The sequence below is a fragment of the Saccopteryx leptura genome, chromosome 8 (assembly GCF_036850995.1).
Source record: "Saccopteryx leptura isolate mSacLep1 chromosome 8, mSacLep1_pri_phased_curated, whole genome shotgun sequence".
NCBI lineage: Eukaryota > Metazoa > Chordata > Mammalia > Chiroptera > Emballonuridae > Saccopteryx > Saccopteryx leptura.
Genome location: NC_089510.1, coordinates 81093021 through 81113814, shown reverse-complemented (window position 1 = coordinate 81113814; position 20794 = coordinate 81093021). Strand labels below are relative to the sequence as shown.

The following is a 20794-nucleotide window of genomic DNA, read 5'->3' as shown; positions in this document are numbered from 1 at the left end:
TTGGACGCACACTTCAGAAGTTTACAATTGAAGGCCAGAAAATGCTAAAGTGAATGATGATTTGTTAAGAATAATTTAAGTGACATTAAGGGAACAACCTCTTTCAAAGTAATCATGAAGATAAGCAACATTTTCAGATCTTTACATAACTGAGTTTTGCCATGGCTAAACAATAGTTGAGCTGGTAAATGGAAAGTCCCAACTAGAGTGATCTGAAATGATTCTGCCATTAAGGACACTATACATAGCAATTTAAAACAGAACTTTAAATAAATAAACTACTTTATTGGATGGCAAGGTATAAAGAATAATGCAAATGCATCTCACTTTGGTAATTAGCAAACTGTCTTTTCTGAGGCAGCAATTTATTTAACTCTTCTTATTTAGTATTCTTAGCTAAGTTACATCATGTTGTTTAAATATCAGAACAAAACATCAGAAATCGAAGAATTCATAAAAACATGTAATATCAATTTATTAGTTTTAAAGGGATATGACTTAATCAGTTGGTTAGCTTTAGTAAAGGCAATAGCTATTTATTATTTTTTTCTAATATAAAATTTATAATGGTTCTCTGCATCCACTCATTTAGTTAGAAAGACAGAAAGGAAAGAGAAGGAAGGAAGGAAGGAAGGAAGGAAGGAAGGAAGGAAGGAAGGAAGGAAGGAAGGAAGGAAGGAAGGAAGGGAGGAAGAAAAGAAAGAAAGAAAGAAAGAAAGAAAGAAAGAAAGAAAGAAAGAAAGAAAGAAAGAAAGAAAGAAAGAAAGAAAGAAAGAAAGAAAGAAAGAAAGAAAGAAAGAAAGAAAGAAAGAGAAAGAAAGAAAGAAAGAAAGAAAGAAAGAAAGAAAGAAAGAAAGAAAGAAAGAAAGAAAGAAAGAGAAAGAAAGGAAGGAAGGAAGGAAGGAAGGAAGGAAGGAAGGAAGGAAGGAAGGAAGGAAGGAAGGAAGGAAATAGATAACAGATAAATAAACTACAGCATATGCATGAAGTAGAATAAAAAATGAAGACAATTCCAACCAGTCCTGAGGGTAAATTAGAGTTTGACAGAGTAGCTTGCAAATTCCAAGCTTAGCACACCATCTTTCACCCAATGATTTGCTTTGCTTTACATGAAATTAAAACAGTGAAATTTTGAAATTCAGCTAATTTTGCTTGAAGTTTTCTTTTGAAGATAGTACAAGGTTTCTTTAACCTATACATAAAGTACAAGTTGCTTTTCAGCAAATTGACAAGCTTTTATGGGATTGCTATATAAACACAAAACTCTTTGACCAATCTACTGGAGTGGTTAAAATGGTGCTACTAAAACTGGAATTATAAAGGGGATACTATTCAGTTAATACAGAGGCAAACAATCTTATCATTATGGTTCTCTGCATGTTCCATACTGAATGAGGATTATTTATCAGAAAGTCAATTTTGTATGAGTGTAGTGATTTATTGGAATGAAACTGGAATTATTCAATATTATTTCAAAAAGAATTAAATATAAATTCTAGCTTTTCTGATGAGTGGCATAAGCTATATTCAGAAATCAAATTTCTATCTGAATATATTTGTGACATAGAATCATAGGTAATCAACTATCTAGACTAGTATGCTCTCATTCTCTCATTCATTCTCTTTCTAACACATACACAAATATGTACAAGCACTTATTCATACCTTCTTTATCCTTCAAAAGTCTTTCTATCTAACACACAAGAATCTTTCCATAACATTGTTTTCAGTGTCCATGCCCTCAGTCATGTCCTCAGTTCCTTCATGTGATTGAGCTAATGATTAAGTTTTATACCAGAATTTACTTAATAGCAAATAAAGTTTAGCGTTCCCTGCAATATTTTTGTTTTTCTGTATTAATATGCTCTGATGACTGAGTATTTGAAAATGCTTTTAGCCTGACCAGGTGGTGGCGCAGTGAATAGAGCATCGGACTGGGATGCAGAGGACCCAGGGTCGAGACCCTGAGGTCACCAGCTTGAGTGCGGGCTCATCTGGTTGGAGCAAAGCTCACCAGCTTGGACCCAAGGTCGCTGGCTTGAGCAAGGGGTTACTGGGTCTCCTGAGGGCCTGCAGTCAAGGCACATATGAGAAAGCAATCAATGAACAACTAGGTGTCGCAACAAAAAACTGATGATTGATGCTTCACATCTCTCTCTGTTCCTCTCTGTCTGTCCCTATCTATCCCTCTCTCTGACTCTCGCTCGTAAAAAGAAAGAAAGAAAGAAAGAAAGAAAGAAAGAAAGAAAGAAAGAAAGAAAGAAAGAAAGAAAGAAAGAAAAGAAAAGAAAATGGTTCTATATAAACATCCCATGAAAATTTCCTTAAATTGTTATGGATATTCAATAAAAAGTAATGAGTATGACGTGAAAGCTATGTTTATTAGGAACCCAATTTTTAAAACTGTCTCAAGGATGAGATAATCTTTTCAGAATTATATACACACACACATACAAACATATGCATATCACATACACATTCACACAATAAAATAGAGATTATGTTTTTTTTTTAATGTTTATTCTTGGGAAAAGAAGAACTAACCATCTGTAATTCATATTTTTCAAAATCTATTGCTTGCTCTAATGATCCTACAGAACTTTTTGTCCATACAGTATATATTCATTTTGGGTACAGATTGATTTTATTCAATTGATAAATACTGTTATCACAGTTTAGTTTCCTCAATTGTAATTTTCAAAAATTAGTTCTAGCCTGACCAAGTGGTGGCACAGTAGATAGAATGACAGACTGGGATGCGGACGACCCAGGATCGAGACCCCGAGGTTGCCAGCTTGAGCTCAGGCTCATCTGGTTGGAGCAAAGCTCATCAGCTTGGACCCAAGGTCGCTGGCTTGAGCAAGGGGTTACTTGGTCTGCTGAAGGCCCGTGGTCAAGGCACATATGAGAAAGCAATCAATGAACAGCTAAGGTGTTGCAATGAAAAACTGATGATTGATGCTTCTCATCTCTCTCCGTTCCTGTCTGTCTGTCCCTGTCTATCCCTCTCTCTCTGACTCTCTCTCTGTCTCTGTAAAAAAAAAAAAAAAAGTTCTATAAACTTGTTGAGTTTGGAAATTATATCCCTGAACATAATTAATCAATTTATATATAATATTTCTCTAAATATTTTCTACATAATATATAAATGGTTTATAAAATGGAATATTTTATGCTATATTACATATTTTTATCCAGTTTACCAAATGAAGACATATATTAGAGTAAATATTTATTTTATAAGTTATAAAAAATTTATATAAAAGCTATTATCAGCAAAATGAATGAATATGTTTAAAGTATTATAAAAGTAATATCTTTGTTCTCTGTATAACTTTAATATGTGGTAAGTCCTCACTTAATGTCATCCATAGGTTCTGAGACTTGAAGCAAAATGACATAAAACAAAATCAATTTACCACAGGCAAATTGAAATAAACAAGAGATAAGTGCCATCCTGACAGGTTGGCTCAGTGATAGAGCGCAGCCCAGCAGTGGATGTCCTGGGTTCCATTCCTGGTCAGGGCACACAGAAGTGTACATCTTCTTCTCCACCCCTCCCACTCTTGTTTCTCCTCCTCTCTCTCCTTCTCTCTTTCTCTCTCTATTTCTCTCCCTCTCTCTCTCTCCTGCAGCCATGTCTCTATTGGAGCTGGTTAACCCCAGGTACTGAGGATGCCTCCATGGCCTCTGCCTCAGGTGCTAGAAAGGGCTCAGTTGCTGAGCAACGGAGCAATAACCTGGATGGGCAGAGCATCACCCCTAGTTGGCTTGCCAGGTGGATACTGGTCAGGGCGCATGCAGGAGTCTGTCTCTGCCTCCTCTCCTCTCACTAAATAAGGAAAAGGGGGAAAAAAAGAGTTAAGTGCCTATGGTAGCTTACTATTATAATGACATTGCATGAATGACGTGGTTTGTACGCTGCATAGTACTACTGCATAAGAAAGTCATTCAGCTCTTACTGTCACAATATTTTTTCTTATTTTTTTAATTGTCTCTGCCCCTCTGTCAATACAGACCCTATAACTGCTCCCTAACCCCATTCTTTCTATTGTTCAACATATGCTTCTCCTCATTATCAGATTCACTACGCAGCAGAGCTTCAAACATTTTAGAAATATGAATTGGAACTTTTCAAAAATCATCAATTATTCTACACTGTGTTTTAATTGAGCAAATCTCCTCAGTTACATATTAAAAGTATTCTAAAATGTGGTCTCAAATTACCTCTAACATAGTGATTCGTTCTTAACATTGGACCATCATCAATAAATATGTGCATATACATATACATGCAGAGGGTTGCATATGGTTTTATGCACAAGTTTCCAAAAAATACACATGTTCTCCACCCCCACATCCTGTCACTCTTACACATGCTTCAAATTCCAACCAGTTAGACCATGAGCAACTTGAGGACTGACACTGTTTTACGCAAGAGCACATTCTCATATGCCCGGGGATACTATCGTAAGTATCTCCACCAAGCAACTTGGCCTCTAGAATGTCCTCCTTGAGGTCTTTCAGAATCTGTTCATTCTCTTTATCTGCCTCCTGGTGCCTGTTACCTGGATAACTTGGGGGAAGATAAATGTCATTTCTCAGATTTTAGTCTCTACTATTCTTCCTAAACTAAATTATTTTTATTCTGGTGGGGAATTGTTCTTACTAAAGAACTTACTAGAGCACTTACTGTGCTCACCTTGATGAGCACAGGCTTCAGTTGTATTTAAATGTAATGCTTATTTGGTTCATATCAAATCAAAATGGTGTTCTAAGGTGTCTCTTTATTTTGATTTTTCCAGGTTTCTTGAGCACAGGGGATCAGGCTGCAAAAGGAAACTATGGACTCCTTGACCTCATACAGGCCTTACGATGGACTAGTGAGAACATTGGATTCTTTGGCGGTGACCCCTTACGAATCACTGTTTTTGGATCTGGTGCTGGGGGCTCATGTGTCAATCTGCTGACTTTATCCCATTATTCTGAAGGTAACCGTTGGAGCAATTCAACCAAAGGTATTATGCAGGTTGCAAATTTTGACAATTTTGGTGTCTGCATGCCACCACCATCAGTATGTGATGCTCTGTATATATTTCTCTGTTCAAACTGAGTGCCAAGTTGAACTCAATAACTTTAAAATGTTGTCTCTTCAGCTTTTGTATGCATGTTCAGATTTCTGTCAAACTCTTTGCTCCTGTGGAGCTTGGTAAGGATGCCCTTTCAAGCACACTCAGAATAGTTAGCATCACAGTTTCTTTTCTTTCCTATGAAGGGTGATTTCGGGGAAAATCAAAGGCATACACAGTTTCGTCATTTCTGTTTAGTCAGTAAACAAAATCAAAGACAGTTTGTTTGTTTTTTTAATCCAGGGATTGTGTATAATCTACTTCTAAAATAATATATATTTAAAACCCTTTGCTAGTAAGAAGGGAGCAGTTATAAGCTAGTTTTTCTAGAATGAGATTTTCACTTGTCTAAATACAGAATGGATATTTGATTATTTTGCATGCATGATCCAAAATTGTCAAAGCATCAAGGTCACTAATAGACCTTTTGATTAAAATATATATATATAGATCTGAATTTGTGCTTTTCTCTATTTTCATCTCCAAAAGTGTTTTTTCCCCAAAGCTTGCAAAGCAGCATGGAGCACTGAGGTTTTTGAAACCCATGAAATATTTTTCTTGTCTCCATTTTCTGGCCTTGACACCCTTCTTACGTGCCTGCCCTAAGCTCATTATGTTGTTTATTTATTGACTCCCATATTACCTTGAGTTTAGTCACTCATTCAACTTACATTATTAACTTATCTCCACAAGAACAGAATTGTTTTATTGGAGAAGTTTGCAAAAGCAAATACTTTCTCTCCAATATACATACATAAGAGATAGAAAGATAGGAAATAGATATCAACATAGTCCATCTTATATTTTGTATTTTTTGTCATTTTGTATGTATTAAGTATATACTGGCAAGTGTTCATGAACCATTTTAATTCGTAAGTCTGAGTTTTATGATATAAGCACCAACTATAGAATATTTGTTTTTGGTATCACATATACATTAATGTAAAATTTTAAAAGATCACCCAGTAATTAAATGAGTATATGTACTTGGAGAATTATGTATTATTGTAGACCTAATTGATAGACATAGTTCTGTAACATCTCGTGTACTGTAGTAGAGTTCTGACTCAAGATGACAAAATGGCACATATAAGAACATTTCCAATTGTATGGAGATTTTGGTCTGTAACAAAATAGGTTATTTTAAAAGAACAAAGTTAATTTTATTTTTTAGTAGAACAAATTATATTGTTCTGGCCCAGGGACTGAAGGAAGCCAGTATCTCTCTGGGTTAACGTTAGACAATTTGTTTAGACTTCTTAGGGTCATTTGGTTGCAGCTGTTATTTCCTCCCAGGACCTAGGGTTTCTAAAACTTTTTGTAAACGTTAAGCAAAAATGGCACAAAATCCAGTTTCAGCCAGTATAAAACTAGCATTTGATATAAAGAGATGAAACAATTAGCTCAATTGGCTAGCATTGCTACTTATCGATCAATGATGTGGTAAACAGCGGCAAATGGCTATGTGAACAGTTGACAATATAGCATTTCATTATCCTCTTCAAAAAAATCTGTCTGTGGCTGGCCTAACAAATGGACTTACATTTGGGTTAGTTCTAAGCCAATTGCCACAGAGCTGCCTGATTTGACCAGGAGATACTTGGGAGATGTCTTGAAGTCACCAGGCTAATTCTGTCTTCAAGGCAAATGTAAGTCTGTAAAGCCACCAGAGTTATATCAGTGCACAGGCCTATATAAGCCAGGAGTCACCACAGCTTGCATACACACAGCAAGCACTCTCACGAATGATAAAATGTATGATTTTCCCAATACCATCTAGAAGCTTAGTTCAGACTATATGTACTGATATGTATTTTCCCCAAAATCTTTTTTGGTATATATAATTAATGTCATTAAGCCCCTGAAAGGGGAAAAGAGATTATAGAAATCACCAGGATTATTTTAATTGTAAAGTTTTTAATTAGTAAAATATTTCTTGGAGCAAATGTTAACACATAGCCTATGTAATCTTTTGAAATTATCTGTATTTATATCATTTACTCTAGCATACTTTGCTCTAGCAAACTAAAAATATGTCATAAACACATCAGAAAGTAAATTAGTATTGTTTGACTTTTTGAATATTTTTAGGATTATCTAGAAACATATTACAGACTAAATTTTGAATATATAAACATGTTTGGAGAAAAATCTAAAATTGTGCTTCTAATTTAGAGGCTGTTTTAGTACCTTTGTGAAAACTGTTCTTATCTTATTAACACATAAGGGTAATTGAGCATGTGTTTAAATAACCAGACTACAAAGCTGCATTTGGGCAATGATAACAAATGTTAATTTTTAGAAAGAAAAGAGATAAATTATATTTTTAACACAAGGATTTTATTTGAACTTACCTTAAAATGTAGATAAAGTGCATTTGTAAATTTGAATGACTTGCAGCTCTAATCAAACTGCATATGGGACCATGATTTATAATTTTTAAATGCAATTAACTGAAAAGCAGTGGACCATGTCCTATTTATCTTTTACAATAAAACATATCAGTGCCCATTCAACACTGGAAAAAGTTAAATCACACCCACAAAATCCTCCCTCTGACGGGTTTTTGTTTAACCAAGTGAAAACACTTCAAATGCTATGTCTTCTTCTGAAAGATGAATATTCAGCATACTGTGTATGACATGAAGAGCTGGGAAGATTATGTCTAAAGTGATATTCTGTTTTGTGTGCCTCAGGGCCATCCCCAGGGTATGAGCAAATCCCTAGCCCCTAGTAGTTGTATGAGCTCTCAACAGTTCTTTTCAAATAAAATCGGATTAAAACAAACATACAGGGCCATTTTGCAGGAAGGTACATGCAGCCAAATTAGAGGAAATAGCCTCAAAAGATAACATAGAGTCTGATAAAGAGATAAAGGGGAGAGAGGTGGCCCCATATGATTGGCTTTCGTAATAACATAGGTGCTTACATGTTGAGCACAGACATATCTGGGGCCTTTCACCGCTAGTATTTACATAATCTCTTCCTCTCCTTGATACTGCCTTTTTGAGGCAGGCACAATTTATACCTCTTGATTCTTAAAGTGGTTGTAACTCAAAACAGAAGATTTAGCCCACCTTTCTGATTCAATACACCCTGGGGATGTCTTTATGTACTTTCTTTTAAACAAAAATGTCTTTATCTCCCTGTTCTTGAATTGTATCTGGGTTTTATATACATGTCTAAAATATCTAATATTATTGTTTTACCACAACACTATTCAAAGGTCATCTGAAATTCTTTGTTGTTTTTCCCATAGGACTTTTTCAACGAGCAATAGCTCAAAGTGGAACAGCCCTGTCCAGCTGGGCTGTTAGTTTCCAACCTGCAAAATATGCTAGAGTATTGGCCACAAAAGTGGGTTGCAATGTTTCAGATACAGTAGAATTAGTGGAATGCCTACAGAAGAAGCCTTACAAAGAACTTGTTGACCAAGATATTCAGCCAGCACGATACCACATAGCCTTTGGACCTGTGATTGATGGTGATGTAATACCAGATGACCCTCAGATATTGATGGAGCAAGGAGAGTTTCTCAACTATGATATAATGTTAGGAGTTAACCAAGGGGAAGGATTAAAATTTGTTGAAAATATAGTAGATAGTGATGATGGTATATCAGCTAGTGATTTTGACTTCGCTGTTTCCAATTTTGTTGATAATTTATATGGGTATCCGGAAGGCAAAGATGTTTTGAGAGAAACCATTAAATTCATGTATACTGACTGGGCTGACCGTCATAACCCTGAAACCAGAAGAAAAACATTATTGGCCTTGTTTACGGACCATCAGTGGGTGGCACCAGCTGTAGCTACAGCAGATCTTCACTCAAACTTTGGTTCACCTACCTATTTCTATGCCTTTTACCATCATTGCCAAACAGATCAGGTTCCAGCTTGGGCTGATGCAGCTCATGGAGATGAGGTTCCCTATGTACTAGGAATCCCCATGATTGGACCGACAGAGTTATTTCCTTGCAATTTCTCCAAAAATGATGTGATGCTGAGTGCAGTTGTAATGACATATTGGACAAATTTTGCTAAAACTGGGTATGTACTTAAAGAATAAAGTTTTCTATAATTTAATAAAAATGACCCTCTAAGCATTTAAAAATAATACACATTTTTTGCCTAAATGGTTTAAGAATAATGCCAGCAATATATTAAGTTTTATTTTTCTAAATTTTCTTCCATGGTATTTCAACAATTATCACTTTATTAGTTCTTAATTTTTAGAAGTTTATTAAGAAGACATATTTCTGTTGCATTACTCTAATATTAAAGTTATTTTTGTTTTTTAATTGCGCAAGACATTGTTATTCAACAGTGAAAAACATTATTTTATACTTCTTTCTAATTTACAGTACTGTATGCCCTTCAATCCTCCTAACTTCCTTGTTTGCTAGGGAGGTCAAGTGTTGTCAGTCCCATTTTACAGAGAAGGGACATGAGGCTATCAGAGCCTCATACAGATGTTCATATGTCTAGTATGCAGCAGTACTAGAACTCAAATTCTCACCTGCCAATTCCAAATCCTGTCTTTTCCACTACTCTTTGCTGTCTCTGCTAGTTTACCTATGAGACAAAGCATAAGTAGATAAATTTTTTTTATCTTTGAGTAGATAGCAGCCCATCTGTTAAGGAATATGAGGTTTACTTACATTATTCATCTGTCAATCACCCTGCAATAGGATTTATATATCTAAATTGACCCAAGTTATTGTTAAAACACGATCTAAAGCCTTGCTGAATTACCTCTTCAATTAGATATTCACTTGATACTATTTCTATTAAGAAAAAGAATAAAGTAATTTTGTTCTCATAATTGATTTTTTCTTCCCTAGTGACCCAAATCAACCAGTCCCTCAAGACACAAAATTCATCCATACCAAACCCAACCGTTTTGAAGAAGTAGCATGGACCAGATATTCCCAGAAAGACCAACTTTATCTCCATATTGGATTAAAGCCAAGAGTTAAAGAACACTATAGAGCCAATAAGGTGAACCTCTGGTTGGAGCTGGTACCTCATCTGCATAATCTCAATGACATTTCTCAGTATACCTCTACAACAACTAAAGTGCCATCAACTGACATCACTTTCAGACCTACGAGGAAAAATTCTGTCCCTGTCACATCAGCCTTTCCTACTGCCAAGCAGGATGATCCCAAACAACAACCAAGTCCATTTTCAGTGGATCAAAGAGACTACTCAACAGAGCTGAGTGTTACTATAGCAGTTGGGGCATCACTGCTGTTTCTGAACATCTTGGCATTTGCAGCCCTGTACTACAAAAAGGATAAGAGGAGACATGATGTTCATAGGAGATGCAGCCCTCAGCGCACTACTACCAATGATCTGACCCATGCACAAGAAGAGGAGATCATGTCCCTCCAGATGAAGCACACTGATTTGGATCATGAATGCGAGTCCATCCATCCACATGAGGTGGTTCTTCGGACCGCCTGCCCCCCAGATTACACACTAGCTATGAGGAGGTCACCTGATGATGTTCCTTTAATGACACCCAACACCATTACAATGATTCCCAACACTATACCAGGGATTCAGCCCTTACACACATTCAATACATTTACTGGAGGACAGAACAATACTCTGCCCCATCCCCATCCCCACCCCCATTCACATTCAACGACCAGGGTATAGCCAGATAAGAGAAACAAACTCTATTTTTTTTGAAGGATTTAAGTAAAAGATTACTGAAGATTCCTTGGCTGTCAATCCACAAGACTCTTGCTATTTAAATAAGGAGGAATATTATGTGAATATACATATCAAGAACTTTGGGGGTTTTGAAAAAATGAATTGTACATATATACACAAATCAACTTTAAAAACGAATTTCAATTGCTTGAAGCAATTGCTCTGAATGATACATTTTCATTCACATTCAAGAATTAATTTTTTGAAGATTTATGTTACATAATGGAATTAGGCATGTGGAGCACCAAATGGGAAAGAACTATGTCTGAAATATAAAAAATAAAAATAAAAAACAACCATGAATATGCACAAGGGACACACCAATGGAATGTGAGATAATTTTCACCAGTTTTTATTTGAAGCCCTTTTATTGTGTAGACCATATTTACATATTTGGATAAGTACACAAAGCACCAATGCTGTTAATGGCCTTAGCGGAGGCTCATGCTGAAATTTGCCAGTAAAAAAAGAAGTTTAAAGACTGGCAAGTACAACATTATCACATAAGTGCTGTCAGTATAAAGTTGTGGGGATAAAGGAAACTGGATATTTTTAGCACGATGTGCATGATAATTTATATGCTTGGTGGCTGTGCTGCTGATTAAGCCGTAATTAAAATTCTTCTCATCCCATTGGAGTTTTTAATAGAAGCTTCCTCCATCAATTGGCAGAACCTAAAGAAGATTTTAAGGGGCAAAAGTAATTACAATTAAATAAGTCACAGTAGTTTTGATAATAGAAGGAATTAATTATTAAAGGTATTTGAAGAAACTATAGGTATAGTGGTAAATACTCGCTGATATGAATCCCAGAACAAACAATTTCCTGTGTTTTTAATGTTCTTTCATTTCCACCTAAATAATTTATAGAAATATAACCCTAATTGGACATGTATTACAGGATCTATAATTTGCTGTGGGTTTTGTTTCTCTGTGTTTTCTTCCTTTTTGTAAAGTAAAGTGTGTCCAAAGAGTTACTTGCAACAGTCTTTAATGATATGAGGATGCCCCAAATTACCACTCTGGTTACAGTTCTCAGTTAATTGATTTACTCATGTTGCATGACAAAATGTTTACTAATAACAATTCTATATAAAGTTATGTCCCTCTTCATATCACTTATCTTTCTTACTGAAGTTCATTCACTGGAATTTACTCGTGCAATCTCAGTAGAGTACAACGTAGATACAGAACCTAGAAGGAGAGTCAACACCTGGAGGATTTTAGTCTTACACGTATATGTGATTTTAAATGAATATTCTAAGACCACAGGAAACTCTTCACTCCTGTTGTTTACCAGTATCAGTATATCACAGACCTTTCCAAATGTTTGTATATGTAATCAGATGTACATTTATATTTAAAAAAAATTGTGATGGACTTAAAGAGCACATCCTGATAAATACTTTCTCTCTTACCTGTACTATATTTCTATTAGACTAAAGTTATGTGATTTTTTTTTACATTTTTTCAGATGACTAGCAATTTTGATAGTTTGTAAGATAATGCAAAGAACTTTCTCTGACAAACTAACTGCAGTAACAGAAACCTTTCTTTTCAGTTACTCTTTTTCAAGAATGAAAGCTTATTATACAAAAATAAATAAATTGTATACTACTTGATGGAAACGACTTTGTACATCTTGGCCATGTCACTGGTCATTGCGTGAAATAAAGATAATCTGGATAATGACTATTAGTCCAATGATAAGAGACATGATCTTTGCTCATTAAAGAGCTAAAATGTTTATTGCTGTTCTGTCTTTTTTTAAAAAAAATAGAGAGAGAAAGAGAGAAACATGACTGTCTCAGAGTCATTTTTCTAGACCCATCGAATTTTTGAAGATATATAAGTAACTTCTTCAGAAAACACACCATTTATTTATAGGCAATCCTCATCTAAGATGAAACTGATGAAACTTTAACATTGTGAATTTATAAGCCCAGGAACTTGTGAAAAATGTCAGCTTTGTATATTTAAAGACCTCTTATGAGAAAGTGTTGTAGAAATAAAATATGTTAATTGTTTTCAAATGAAAACACAGGTTTCAATTCTGATCATCGAGGAAAAGGTCTACTGGAAATAAATGTGTGGTATTTCATGGAATGAGAATAGCTAGGTTCATAATGTAAGGGTGATTGAATATCATAAAGTAATGGGTAGAAAGCTATCCTTCTAAAAAAATTTAAAAGTGCTGAGCAAGACATTAAGCTGACATTAAAAGATAAAACCTATTTTGAAGAATTTCTTTGTTTATAATTCCCTCTCTTAATTATTAACTGTCAGGACAATGTACTTATTGCTCCACAACTACACATAAAAATCTCTGTTAGAAGCAAAAATTCTTCAAAATCCAAAGTGGTCTCCATGCAGTTTTGCCTGATGTGGTTATGTTTTTAGATGTGAACTGATGATGTAAACCAATAAAAATAATTCTTTAGCATTTGAAATATTGTTTAACCAGAAAACTGTCTTTTATGATATTGATTAAGCAAAAGATAAAAACAGAAATAAAAATGATAACAAAAAAGGTATAAATGGCATCTTTCATATGCATTACTTCACTTGGCAAAATCAAACATTCTATTTTAATGATGGCCATATCTATATCTATTTACCTATCTATTGCTCTAAATTTTTCTGTCCATCAATCTACCTAGCTATACCATAACTGACATCTATTTTGTATTAATTTAAGAAAATTATTAAGGAAAACAAAGCATAGCACTATTTTCTAAATTAATGTAGTTCCAACTTTGTGGAAGTTAACACAGTTCTAGATTTTATTACTGTTCCTAAGTTGTGACAGTCGTTTTGAATGAGTGTTAGCTCTTAGTTTTATAATCACAGCAGCTAGTTTTCTAAATGTAAAATGTCCCAAAATAAGTAGAACATTAAGAACTGTTTTTAAAGCTGAAACATAATTCTTAAATTTGAGAAATATTTTGAATATTGTTATTAAATTTTAACTAATTGTATAAAAATCTGTTTATTTAGCTGATAATTTTCTTTAGAAAAAAAGTAAGTCACAAAAATAAAAGAATATATTTGGTATTACTTATTAACTGAGTAACGTAAGGCAGATTTTCCTGCTTCGTATTAAATTGCAAAGGCAAGGCTGCTTAAAGTTTATACAAACGTTTCCAACATGTTGTTTAGAGAATGAGGTTGGAAATAAAGGTGACAGATTTCATAGTTTTAAAGTTCTAGTAACTATGTTGACTGTGAATAAAATCCAGTTGAGTCCTACAGATGTATCATGAGGTTCATCGTTAACTTCATGGAAATTAGAGTCATTTACTAAAACATTATATATCTCCTTTTAAATTGGAGAGATCACGTCAGCAGCTCAAAGCAGAAAATCTGAGTGAAGTATGGAGTATTTCATTCATCTCAAATTTAAAAGTTGACAATAATGATGCACTAATATAGATTTATTGATCTGTATAACACGAAAACAGCAACACTTAAAAATAAACATTAACCATATGTAATGCTAAACTGGAAACCAGAATGGCACTAATTTTTTTTTACAAAAAAAAATGCCAAAACTCAATTGTTGTATTCGTAACATATCTTTTCTTCCTTAGTCGCCTGTTGGTGCTCTCAGACTGACACCCGTAATTGTATTATGAAAGGATACAAAGAATGTGGCAGATGTGTTCCAGCTTTAAAGACACTACTACATAGAAATTACTGGGATTCTTTTCTTTGGCGAGTTTCACAGAAATATTTCACAGCGTAAAATGATGAATCAAATTTTCAAGAAGTTGTCAAATATCACGGCAGTTCTCGATGTTTGTTTTTAATGTTATTGATTCAAAGTCCTGGCCTTTCCCTTATTTTTAGTAAGTAGTTGTTATAGACTTATCACTCTTTAATATGAGTGAAAGTTAGATAATTTGGTTATACTTGTGGCAACATGTTTCCAAATAAATTCAATTAATGGGCACTTCCCTGCTGAGATTTGTTATTATTTATTTAATTATCTTGTAAAGCTTTACTGTTAACAACAATTGCTTTGGTTTTTTAGTCAATAAATGAAGGAAATTTCCAACAACTTTATACCTCTCCTGTACTTGATACAACAAGTATCAATAAGATATCCATCAGAAATTTCTAAAAAAAATTTTCTACTGATGTGAAACATTTAGTAACCAACTTGATTCTTTTTTATAAGCATTCTGATTTGGTTTTATTCTAGAACCTTCTTGTATTTGTTTTCAGGCCAGAAATCAGTTTATTTGTTAAGGGTTGTGGAGTATACAAACTAGAATGACCAAGTAAAGGATATGAGTGCCTTCTTCCTGGGATTTTATTTATAAATCTTATCCTCTTTTTCTAATTTACAGAGCCTGATAATTCAGTTTAAAAAGTACAACAGGATGACCATGTTATGAATCTTCAATAAAAAGATTTTATTTAGGACGATCTTTTTTTACATTTAATTTCATATTTGTATGATATCAAATGGGCCCAAATGACTTCTGGAAAACAGTGAAGTGAATTTTTGGAAAGCAACAGTTATTTAGGCACCTGATTTAATGGTTCATAAGTGTGAAAACTTAAATTTCTAACAAAATTTAACTTTTTCCCGAATACTAAGTAAGTTTATTTTAAAAGAAGTTTGAAGTTGTTAAGGAAAAACATAAATTATATAGATACATAATTTTTTCCAGTCAATCATTATATATGTTATACATAGCTTAAATACTAACCAGGCCACTTATGATGGCCCTTTCAGATTCATATATTTACAATGACTTTGTATACCTTTCTACATATGTACTAATGGCATATAATTTAGTCCTCTGTGGAAAGGAAAACCAAAATGCCAGTAGTTTTGTGTTGATATGAATGATAACAATTAAAGCTTTTAAAACATTCTGAAAGTACAGTAACAACTCAGCAGATAAAGTTAAAGCAAAGGATCTGTTTTTGAATTGATGTCTATATTAGATGGTGTGTTCAAAAGAGATTATAGCATTTCTAATATGTGCTTTCTGCACTCATTTAGCAAAATAATGAGACATGTCATGGTTTTTGTAAAAAAGAAAAAAAGGCCATTGGGTTATCATGATTCAGTTTGTGTTTGAACATTCATGGTTTCTTTGAAACATGTTTATTATTATTAATAAATATTACTGTGTTTTCAAGTTATACTGACTTTTTTTTGTGAGCAAGAGAGAGACAGGGCAGACAGAGAGGAAGGGAGAAAGATGAGAAGCATTAACTTGTTGTTAGGGTACTTTAGTTGTTTATTGATTGCTTTCTTATATGTGCCTTGACCGGGTGCTCCAGCTGAGCCAGGGACCCCTTGCTCAAGACAGCAAGCTTGGGCTTAAGCCAGTGATCTTGGGCTTCAAAACAGCGACTATGAGGTCAGGTCTATGATCCCACATTCAAGCCAGTAACACTGTGCTCAAACTGGCAACCCTGGGATTTTTACCTGTCCTCAGCATTCCAGGTCAATGCTTTATCCACTGTGCCACCCCCTGGTCAGACAATGCTGACTATTTTTAAACTCAGAAATAATTTCTTCTCTGTTTGACACACACCAGAATAACTTTCCAAGATAAATGTTCTCTTGCAACTTCTTTGAGTTGCCCACACATGTGTTGACAGTTCTGAGCTGATGGAAATAATGATATTTTATGGTCTGTTGACCTCTTGGTGAATGCAGGGACAGAATTTGGAGAATAAAGTTTGGGAACTGTGATAAAGTTGTTTCACAGCTTGTCATAAAACATAGAGGAAAAGTAAGGAGAAGGCAAAAAAAATAAGAGTAAGGAAAAGTGAGAGAAAAAAGAAAAACTCAGTTTTAATTTAATGAAATTTTGTTTTCAGGTTTTTTCAATTGTTTTTTAGAGAGAAAGGAAAGGAGAGAGAGACAGAAACATTGACTTGTTCCTGTATGTGCCTTGACCCGGGATCAAACCGGCAACCTGGGCGCATCGGAATGACACTCTAACCAACTGACCTATCCAACCAGGGCTTGTTTTCAGTTTTTTAACAGAGATATATGATATGACAGTTTATTTTTAAAAAAAGAGCAAAGAAATTAAATAAATCCCTTTAAACCACAACCTGTTGTCCTTAGAGAATAAAATTAATAATATTTAGAAAGAAACAAGAAATTTAATCCATGATCCAAGTGTTGGTCAAATTGTGTCACTGGAAAGAAAAAAAAAGATACAATCTAGAGTGATATAATTTTACTCATGTACTCCCTGTTTAATAGTGCACTTGGTAGAGAAGACTGAGTGAAATACTAGCTTCTCTTGTCTGAATAGAGCCCAAGATAAGAATACAGCAAACAAATAAGACATCAAAGAATTTCTCTATCGATGGCCTAAAAATCAACATTTCCAAATCCCTAAATAAAATAATTGGCATTGCTTTGAAGGTCTCTGTGGCTGCATATAGCCACCAATATCAAATAAACAGTTCAAACACATATAGGAAGAGTGTCACTTCTCACAAATGGGTTTTGATGTTTTGTAGGATTTGATGTTGTTTTATATGATTACATTTTTCACTACATTTTTACATTTCCTTGCAGATTACAGAATGTTATTTCTGAGTTAAAAATAAAAAAAAGAGAAAGAACGAAATCCCAATCTCTTCTGTACATGCTCATATGAAATCAGTATTTTCCAGTAGAGCGCTATAATTTGAAGTATATCTTACTAACCCAGTACTGAAGAGTTGACTTGAATATCTCCTTAAAACCTTCCTATCTGTTTCTTAAAAATACCGTTCTCTCTCAGAGCTGACCCCTTCTGAACCAAAGGAAATCTTCTCACCATTACTGCAGCTTCTATTTGCATGCACTCCCCATTATTATTTTTTGCTTTCTTCTCCAAAACTGTAAAACCTGTAGGAAAAGTCTTAAGATGATGCAAGTAAGTAGTTATTCAGGCAGGTTAGAAGCTAGTAAAGACCAGTCAAGCAATGGGAATAGTTAGTCATTTATCCACTCAACAAATGGTGCCCACCATTAGCAATGTGTTGAGTTTTAGACAATGAGACAAATCTACAACTTATTAACATACAAGTATTGTCAACCATGGGACAGCTATAAATGCAAACTATTCAGATAATCTTTGGCCATCCACTGTACCAAATTATTACATAATACCTTGTTTTATCTACAGGGGTAGGTAAAATAGTTGTGATATTTTATGTCTTAAAATGGTAAACCTAGAACATTATTTGTTGAGTTCATAGCCATATTAATTGATTATTAAGCAAATCCATCAACAAAGTCAAGTGTATAGCAATCCTTTTCCATAATAAATATGGCCATATCTGAAGCAGCCCTATACTCTTCCAAAATATAGCACAGAATATGAAATGTTCAGCTTAAAGCTTATCCAACCCAACCATTTAACTGATTCCTTAAACCTCTACCCAAATATGTAGTTATGAACTCTAATATTGCACAGCAGTGAGTCTAGAATTCTTAAGCGGGTGACTACATTTGATACTATTTGGAATTTCTTCCTTATATTAATCAACTCTTCTATTTTTTTCTTCTAAATATCCCAAAGTCTCCATCACTAGACTTTTTCAAACATTTAAAGACAATTCTCATATCTTCCATTATTCATTTTTTCTCAAAACAAGAATTTCCATTCTCATTACAAAATAGTTCAGTCTTTTCACCATTTTAATCATCGTTGCTGTGTTTTTTAAAAAATTTTCCCAAGCCTAAGTTTCTTAAGAAGTGTGATGTCTAGGACTGAACATAATAAATATTTCAAGCATAGATAGATCTGTATGATTAGAGACTATCATCACTTGCTCATTATAGAGTGTATTCTTGTAATATTACTTACACTAGTATTACTTTCTTTAGTGGTTACAGCACACTGGCAATTCAGATGGAAATTTATTCCCAATTAAAATGCCTTAAAATTTCTACATGTACCACTGTTAAGCAAATTCTGCCTTTATCCTATCCTTGATCATTTGAGTTCTACTTCATCTTCAGGATATTGAACAATATTAAATTCTACCTCATTAGATTCATCACATTTTTTTAGCTTATGAATATATTTCTATTCATCTCAGAGCCCTGAAATCCTGAGTAAAGTGCTTTCTTCTTTACTCAGATCATTTATCAGGTTGAAACAAAGCTGTGAAATATTAATAGAGATAGCAGGTACAGTATTGAGAAAAGCAACTACTGACATTTACTGAGGACATATGGTATTCTAGGTTCGATATCACATCCTAAAATGGACTACTACTACACATCGCTCTCAAAATTCTTACCAATACTTTTGGATGTACTCACTCATTAATTAATTCTTTAAAAGATACTTATTAAGGACCTACTGTATATGAGTCACTGAGCTATTGCTGATAGAAAAATGAAAAAAATGTAGCCTTTGTTTTCCCATTACTAGCAACCAACTGATTAATTCTTCATTTTGACTATACCCAAAGCACATGAGCATTATTAGACACATTTGAAAAATCTATTTTATTCCATTTAAAGTATTTGGGGGTAGTATATTCATCTTTAGGAAAATAAAAATTGGATAATTAAGGCTTCAATATGGAGATTTCTGAGTTATTGGTGCTTTATGTCAAAAGATAAAAGATATCATACAAAAATAATGTGATTCTGTCACTAGGATATTTACCCAAGTTTCACATCAATCACCTATCATAATTAAGATTTTGATTTAGGCCAATCAGGTGTAGTCTTCAAATGGGATTGCTTAATAGAAAAAATAACACCTGTTTATGGTAAAAATAAATAAATAAAAATAAAATATTTTACAATTACTAACATATATATGCGTGTGTATATATATATATTTCTATAAATATTCCATTCATGTACAAACATGTGCAAATGTTTATTGTTGATGTATGTATATAGGGCTCATTATATGTATATATTCTTTTTTTTAACTCATCTGGATATGTTCTATGGGAACATATTATATGTCTGCTTTAGAGAACTAAAGTAAATAAAAGTAAGCCTCAAAATGGTTTCCAAATCTAAAGCTTTCTCAATCAAAATTGAAATAGAGTATCTTTGTTTCCAGAGCTTATATGAGTAAATATCAAGAATGTCCAAGATCATTTTTAAGCAAGACAGTAAGAAGCAACTATTTAACCTACCGTATTTCAAGAGTTACTATTAAGCTATTGTAATTAAAACAATGTACTATTGCTTGACCAGGTGGTGGCACAGTGGATAGAGCGGTGGACTGGGATGCTGAGGACCCAGGTTCAAAACCCCAAAGTCAGCAGTTTGAGCACGGATTCATCTGTTGTGAGCAAGGCTCATCAGTATGAGCCCAAGGTTGCTGGCTTGAGCAACGGGTCACTCGGTCTGCTGTAGCCCCCGGTCAAGGCACATATGAGAAAGCAATCAATGAGCAACTGAGGTGCTACAACAAAGAATTGATGCTTCTCATCTCTCTCCCTTTCTGTCTGTCTGTCCCTATCTGTCCCTTTCTCTGTCTCTCTCTGTCTCTGCCACCAATAAAACAAAAAACAAACAAACAAACAAATAAAACAAGGTAGTATTAATTCAGAGATACAAATGGAGAATAACAGTGAACTCACAAATAGAACTATTAATAAAAAGAAAGTTGGTGTATGCGAGCTGTGCTGCCAGTCACATTAGCAGTAACTCTGTGGGAGAAAATGACCTCTGGGATACACTACACACGAAATCCATAAGTTAAAGATATAAATGTAAAAAGCAATTTATTTTTGTTTAATTTTTATTTTTATTTAGAGAGGCAAGAAGAGAGACAAAGGAACATCCATCTGCTCCTGTATGTTTCCTGACTGAATTGAGCCGGCAAGCTCTGTGCTCCGGGATAACACTCCAACCACGGTCAAAAGCAAATTTTAAATGTTTTAGAAGAACAGAAACATATTGTAATGGACTTAAGGTACCGAAGAATTTATT

General features: G+C 34.1%; 1 protein-coding gene across 4 annotated transcripts in view; it reads left to right on the top strand.

The window, feature by feature from the left end:
* NLGN1 (neuroligin 1) overlaps positions 1-12544 on the top strand; it is a 975736-nt gene extending 963192 nt beyond the window's left edge. For all 4 annotated transcript variants that reach the window (XM_066347064.1, XM_066347066.1, XM_066347063.1 and 1 more), the window contains 3 exons: positions 4806-5018; positions 8389-9178; positions 9973-12544. In XM_066347064.1, coding sequence (XP_066203161.1) covers positions 4806-5018; positions 8389-9178; positions 9973-10795 — 1826 coding nt within the window. In that variant the 3' untranslated portion in view covers positions 10796-12544. The remainder of the gene's footprint in view (positions 1-4805; positions 5019-8388; positions 9179-9972) is intronic.
* The last annotated feature ends 8250 nt before the right edge of the window (positions 12545-20794 follow it).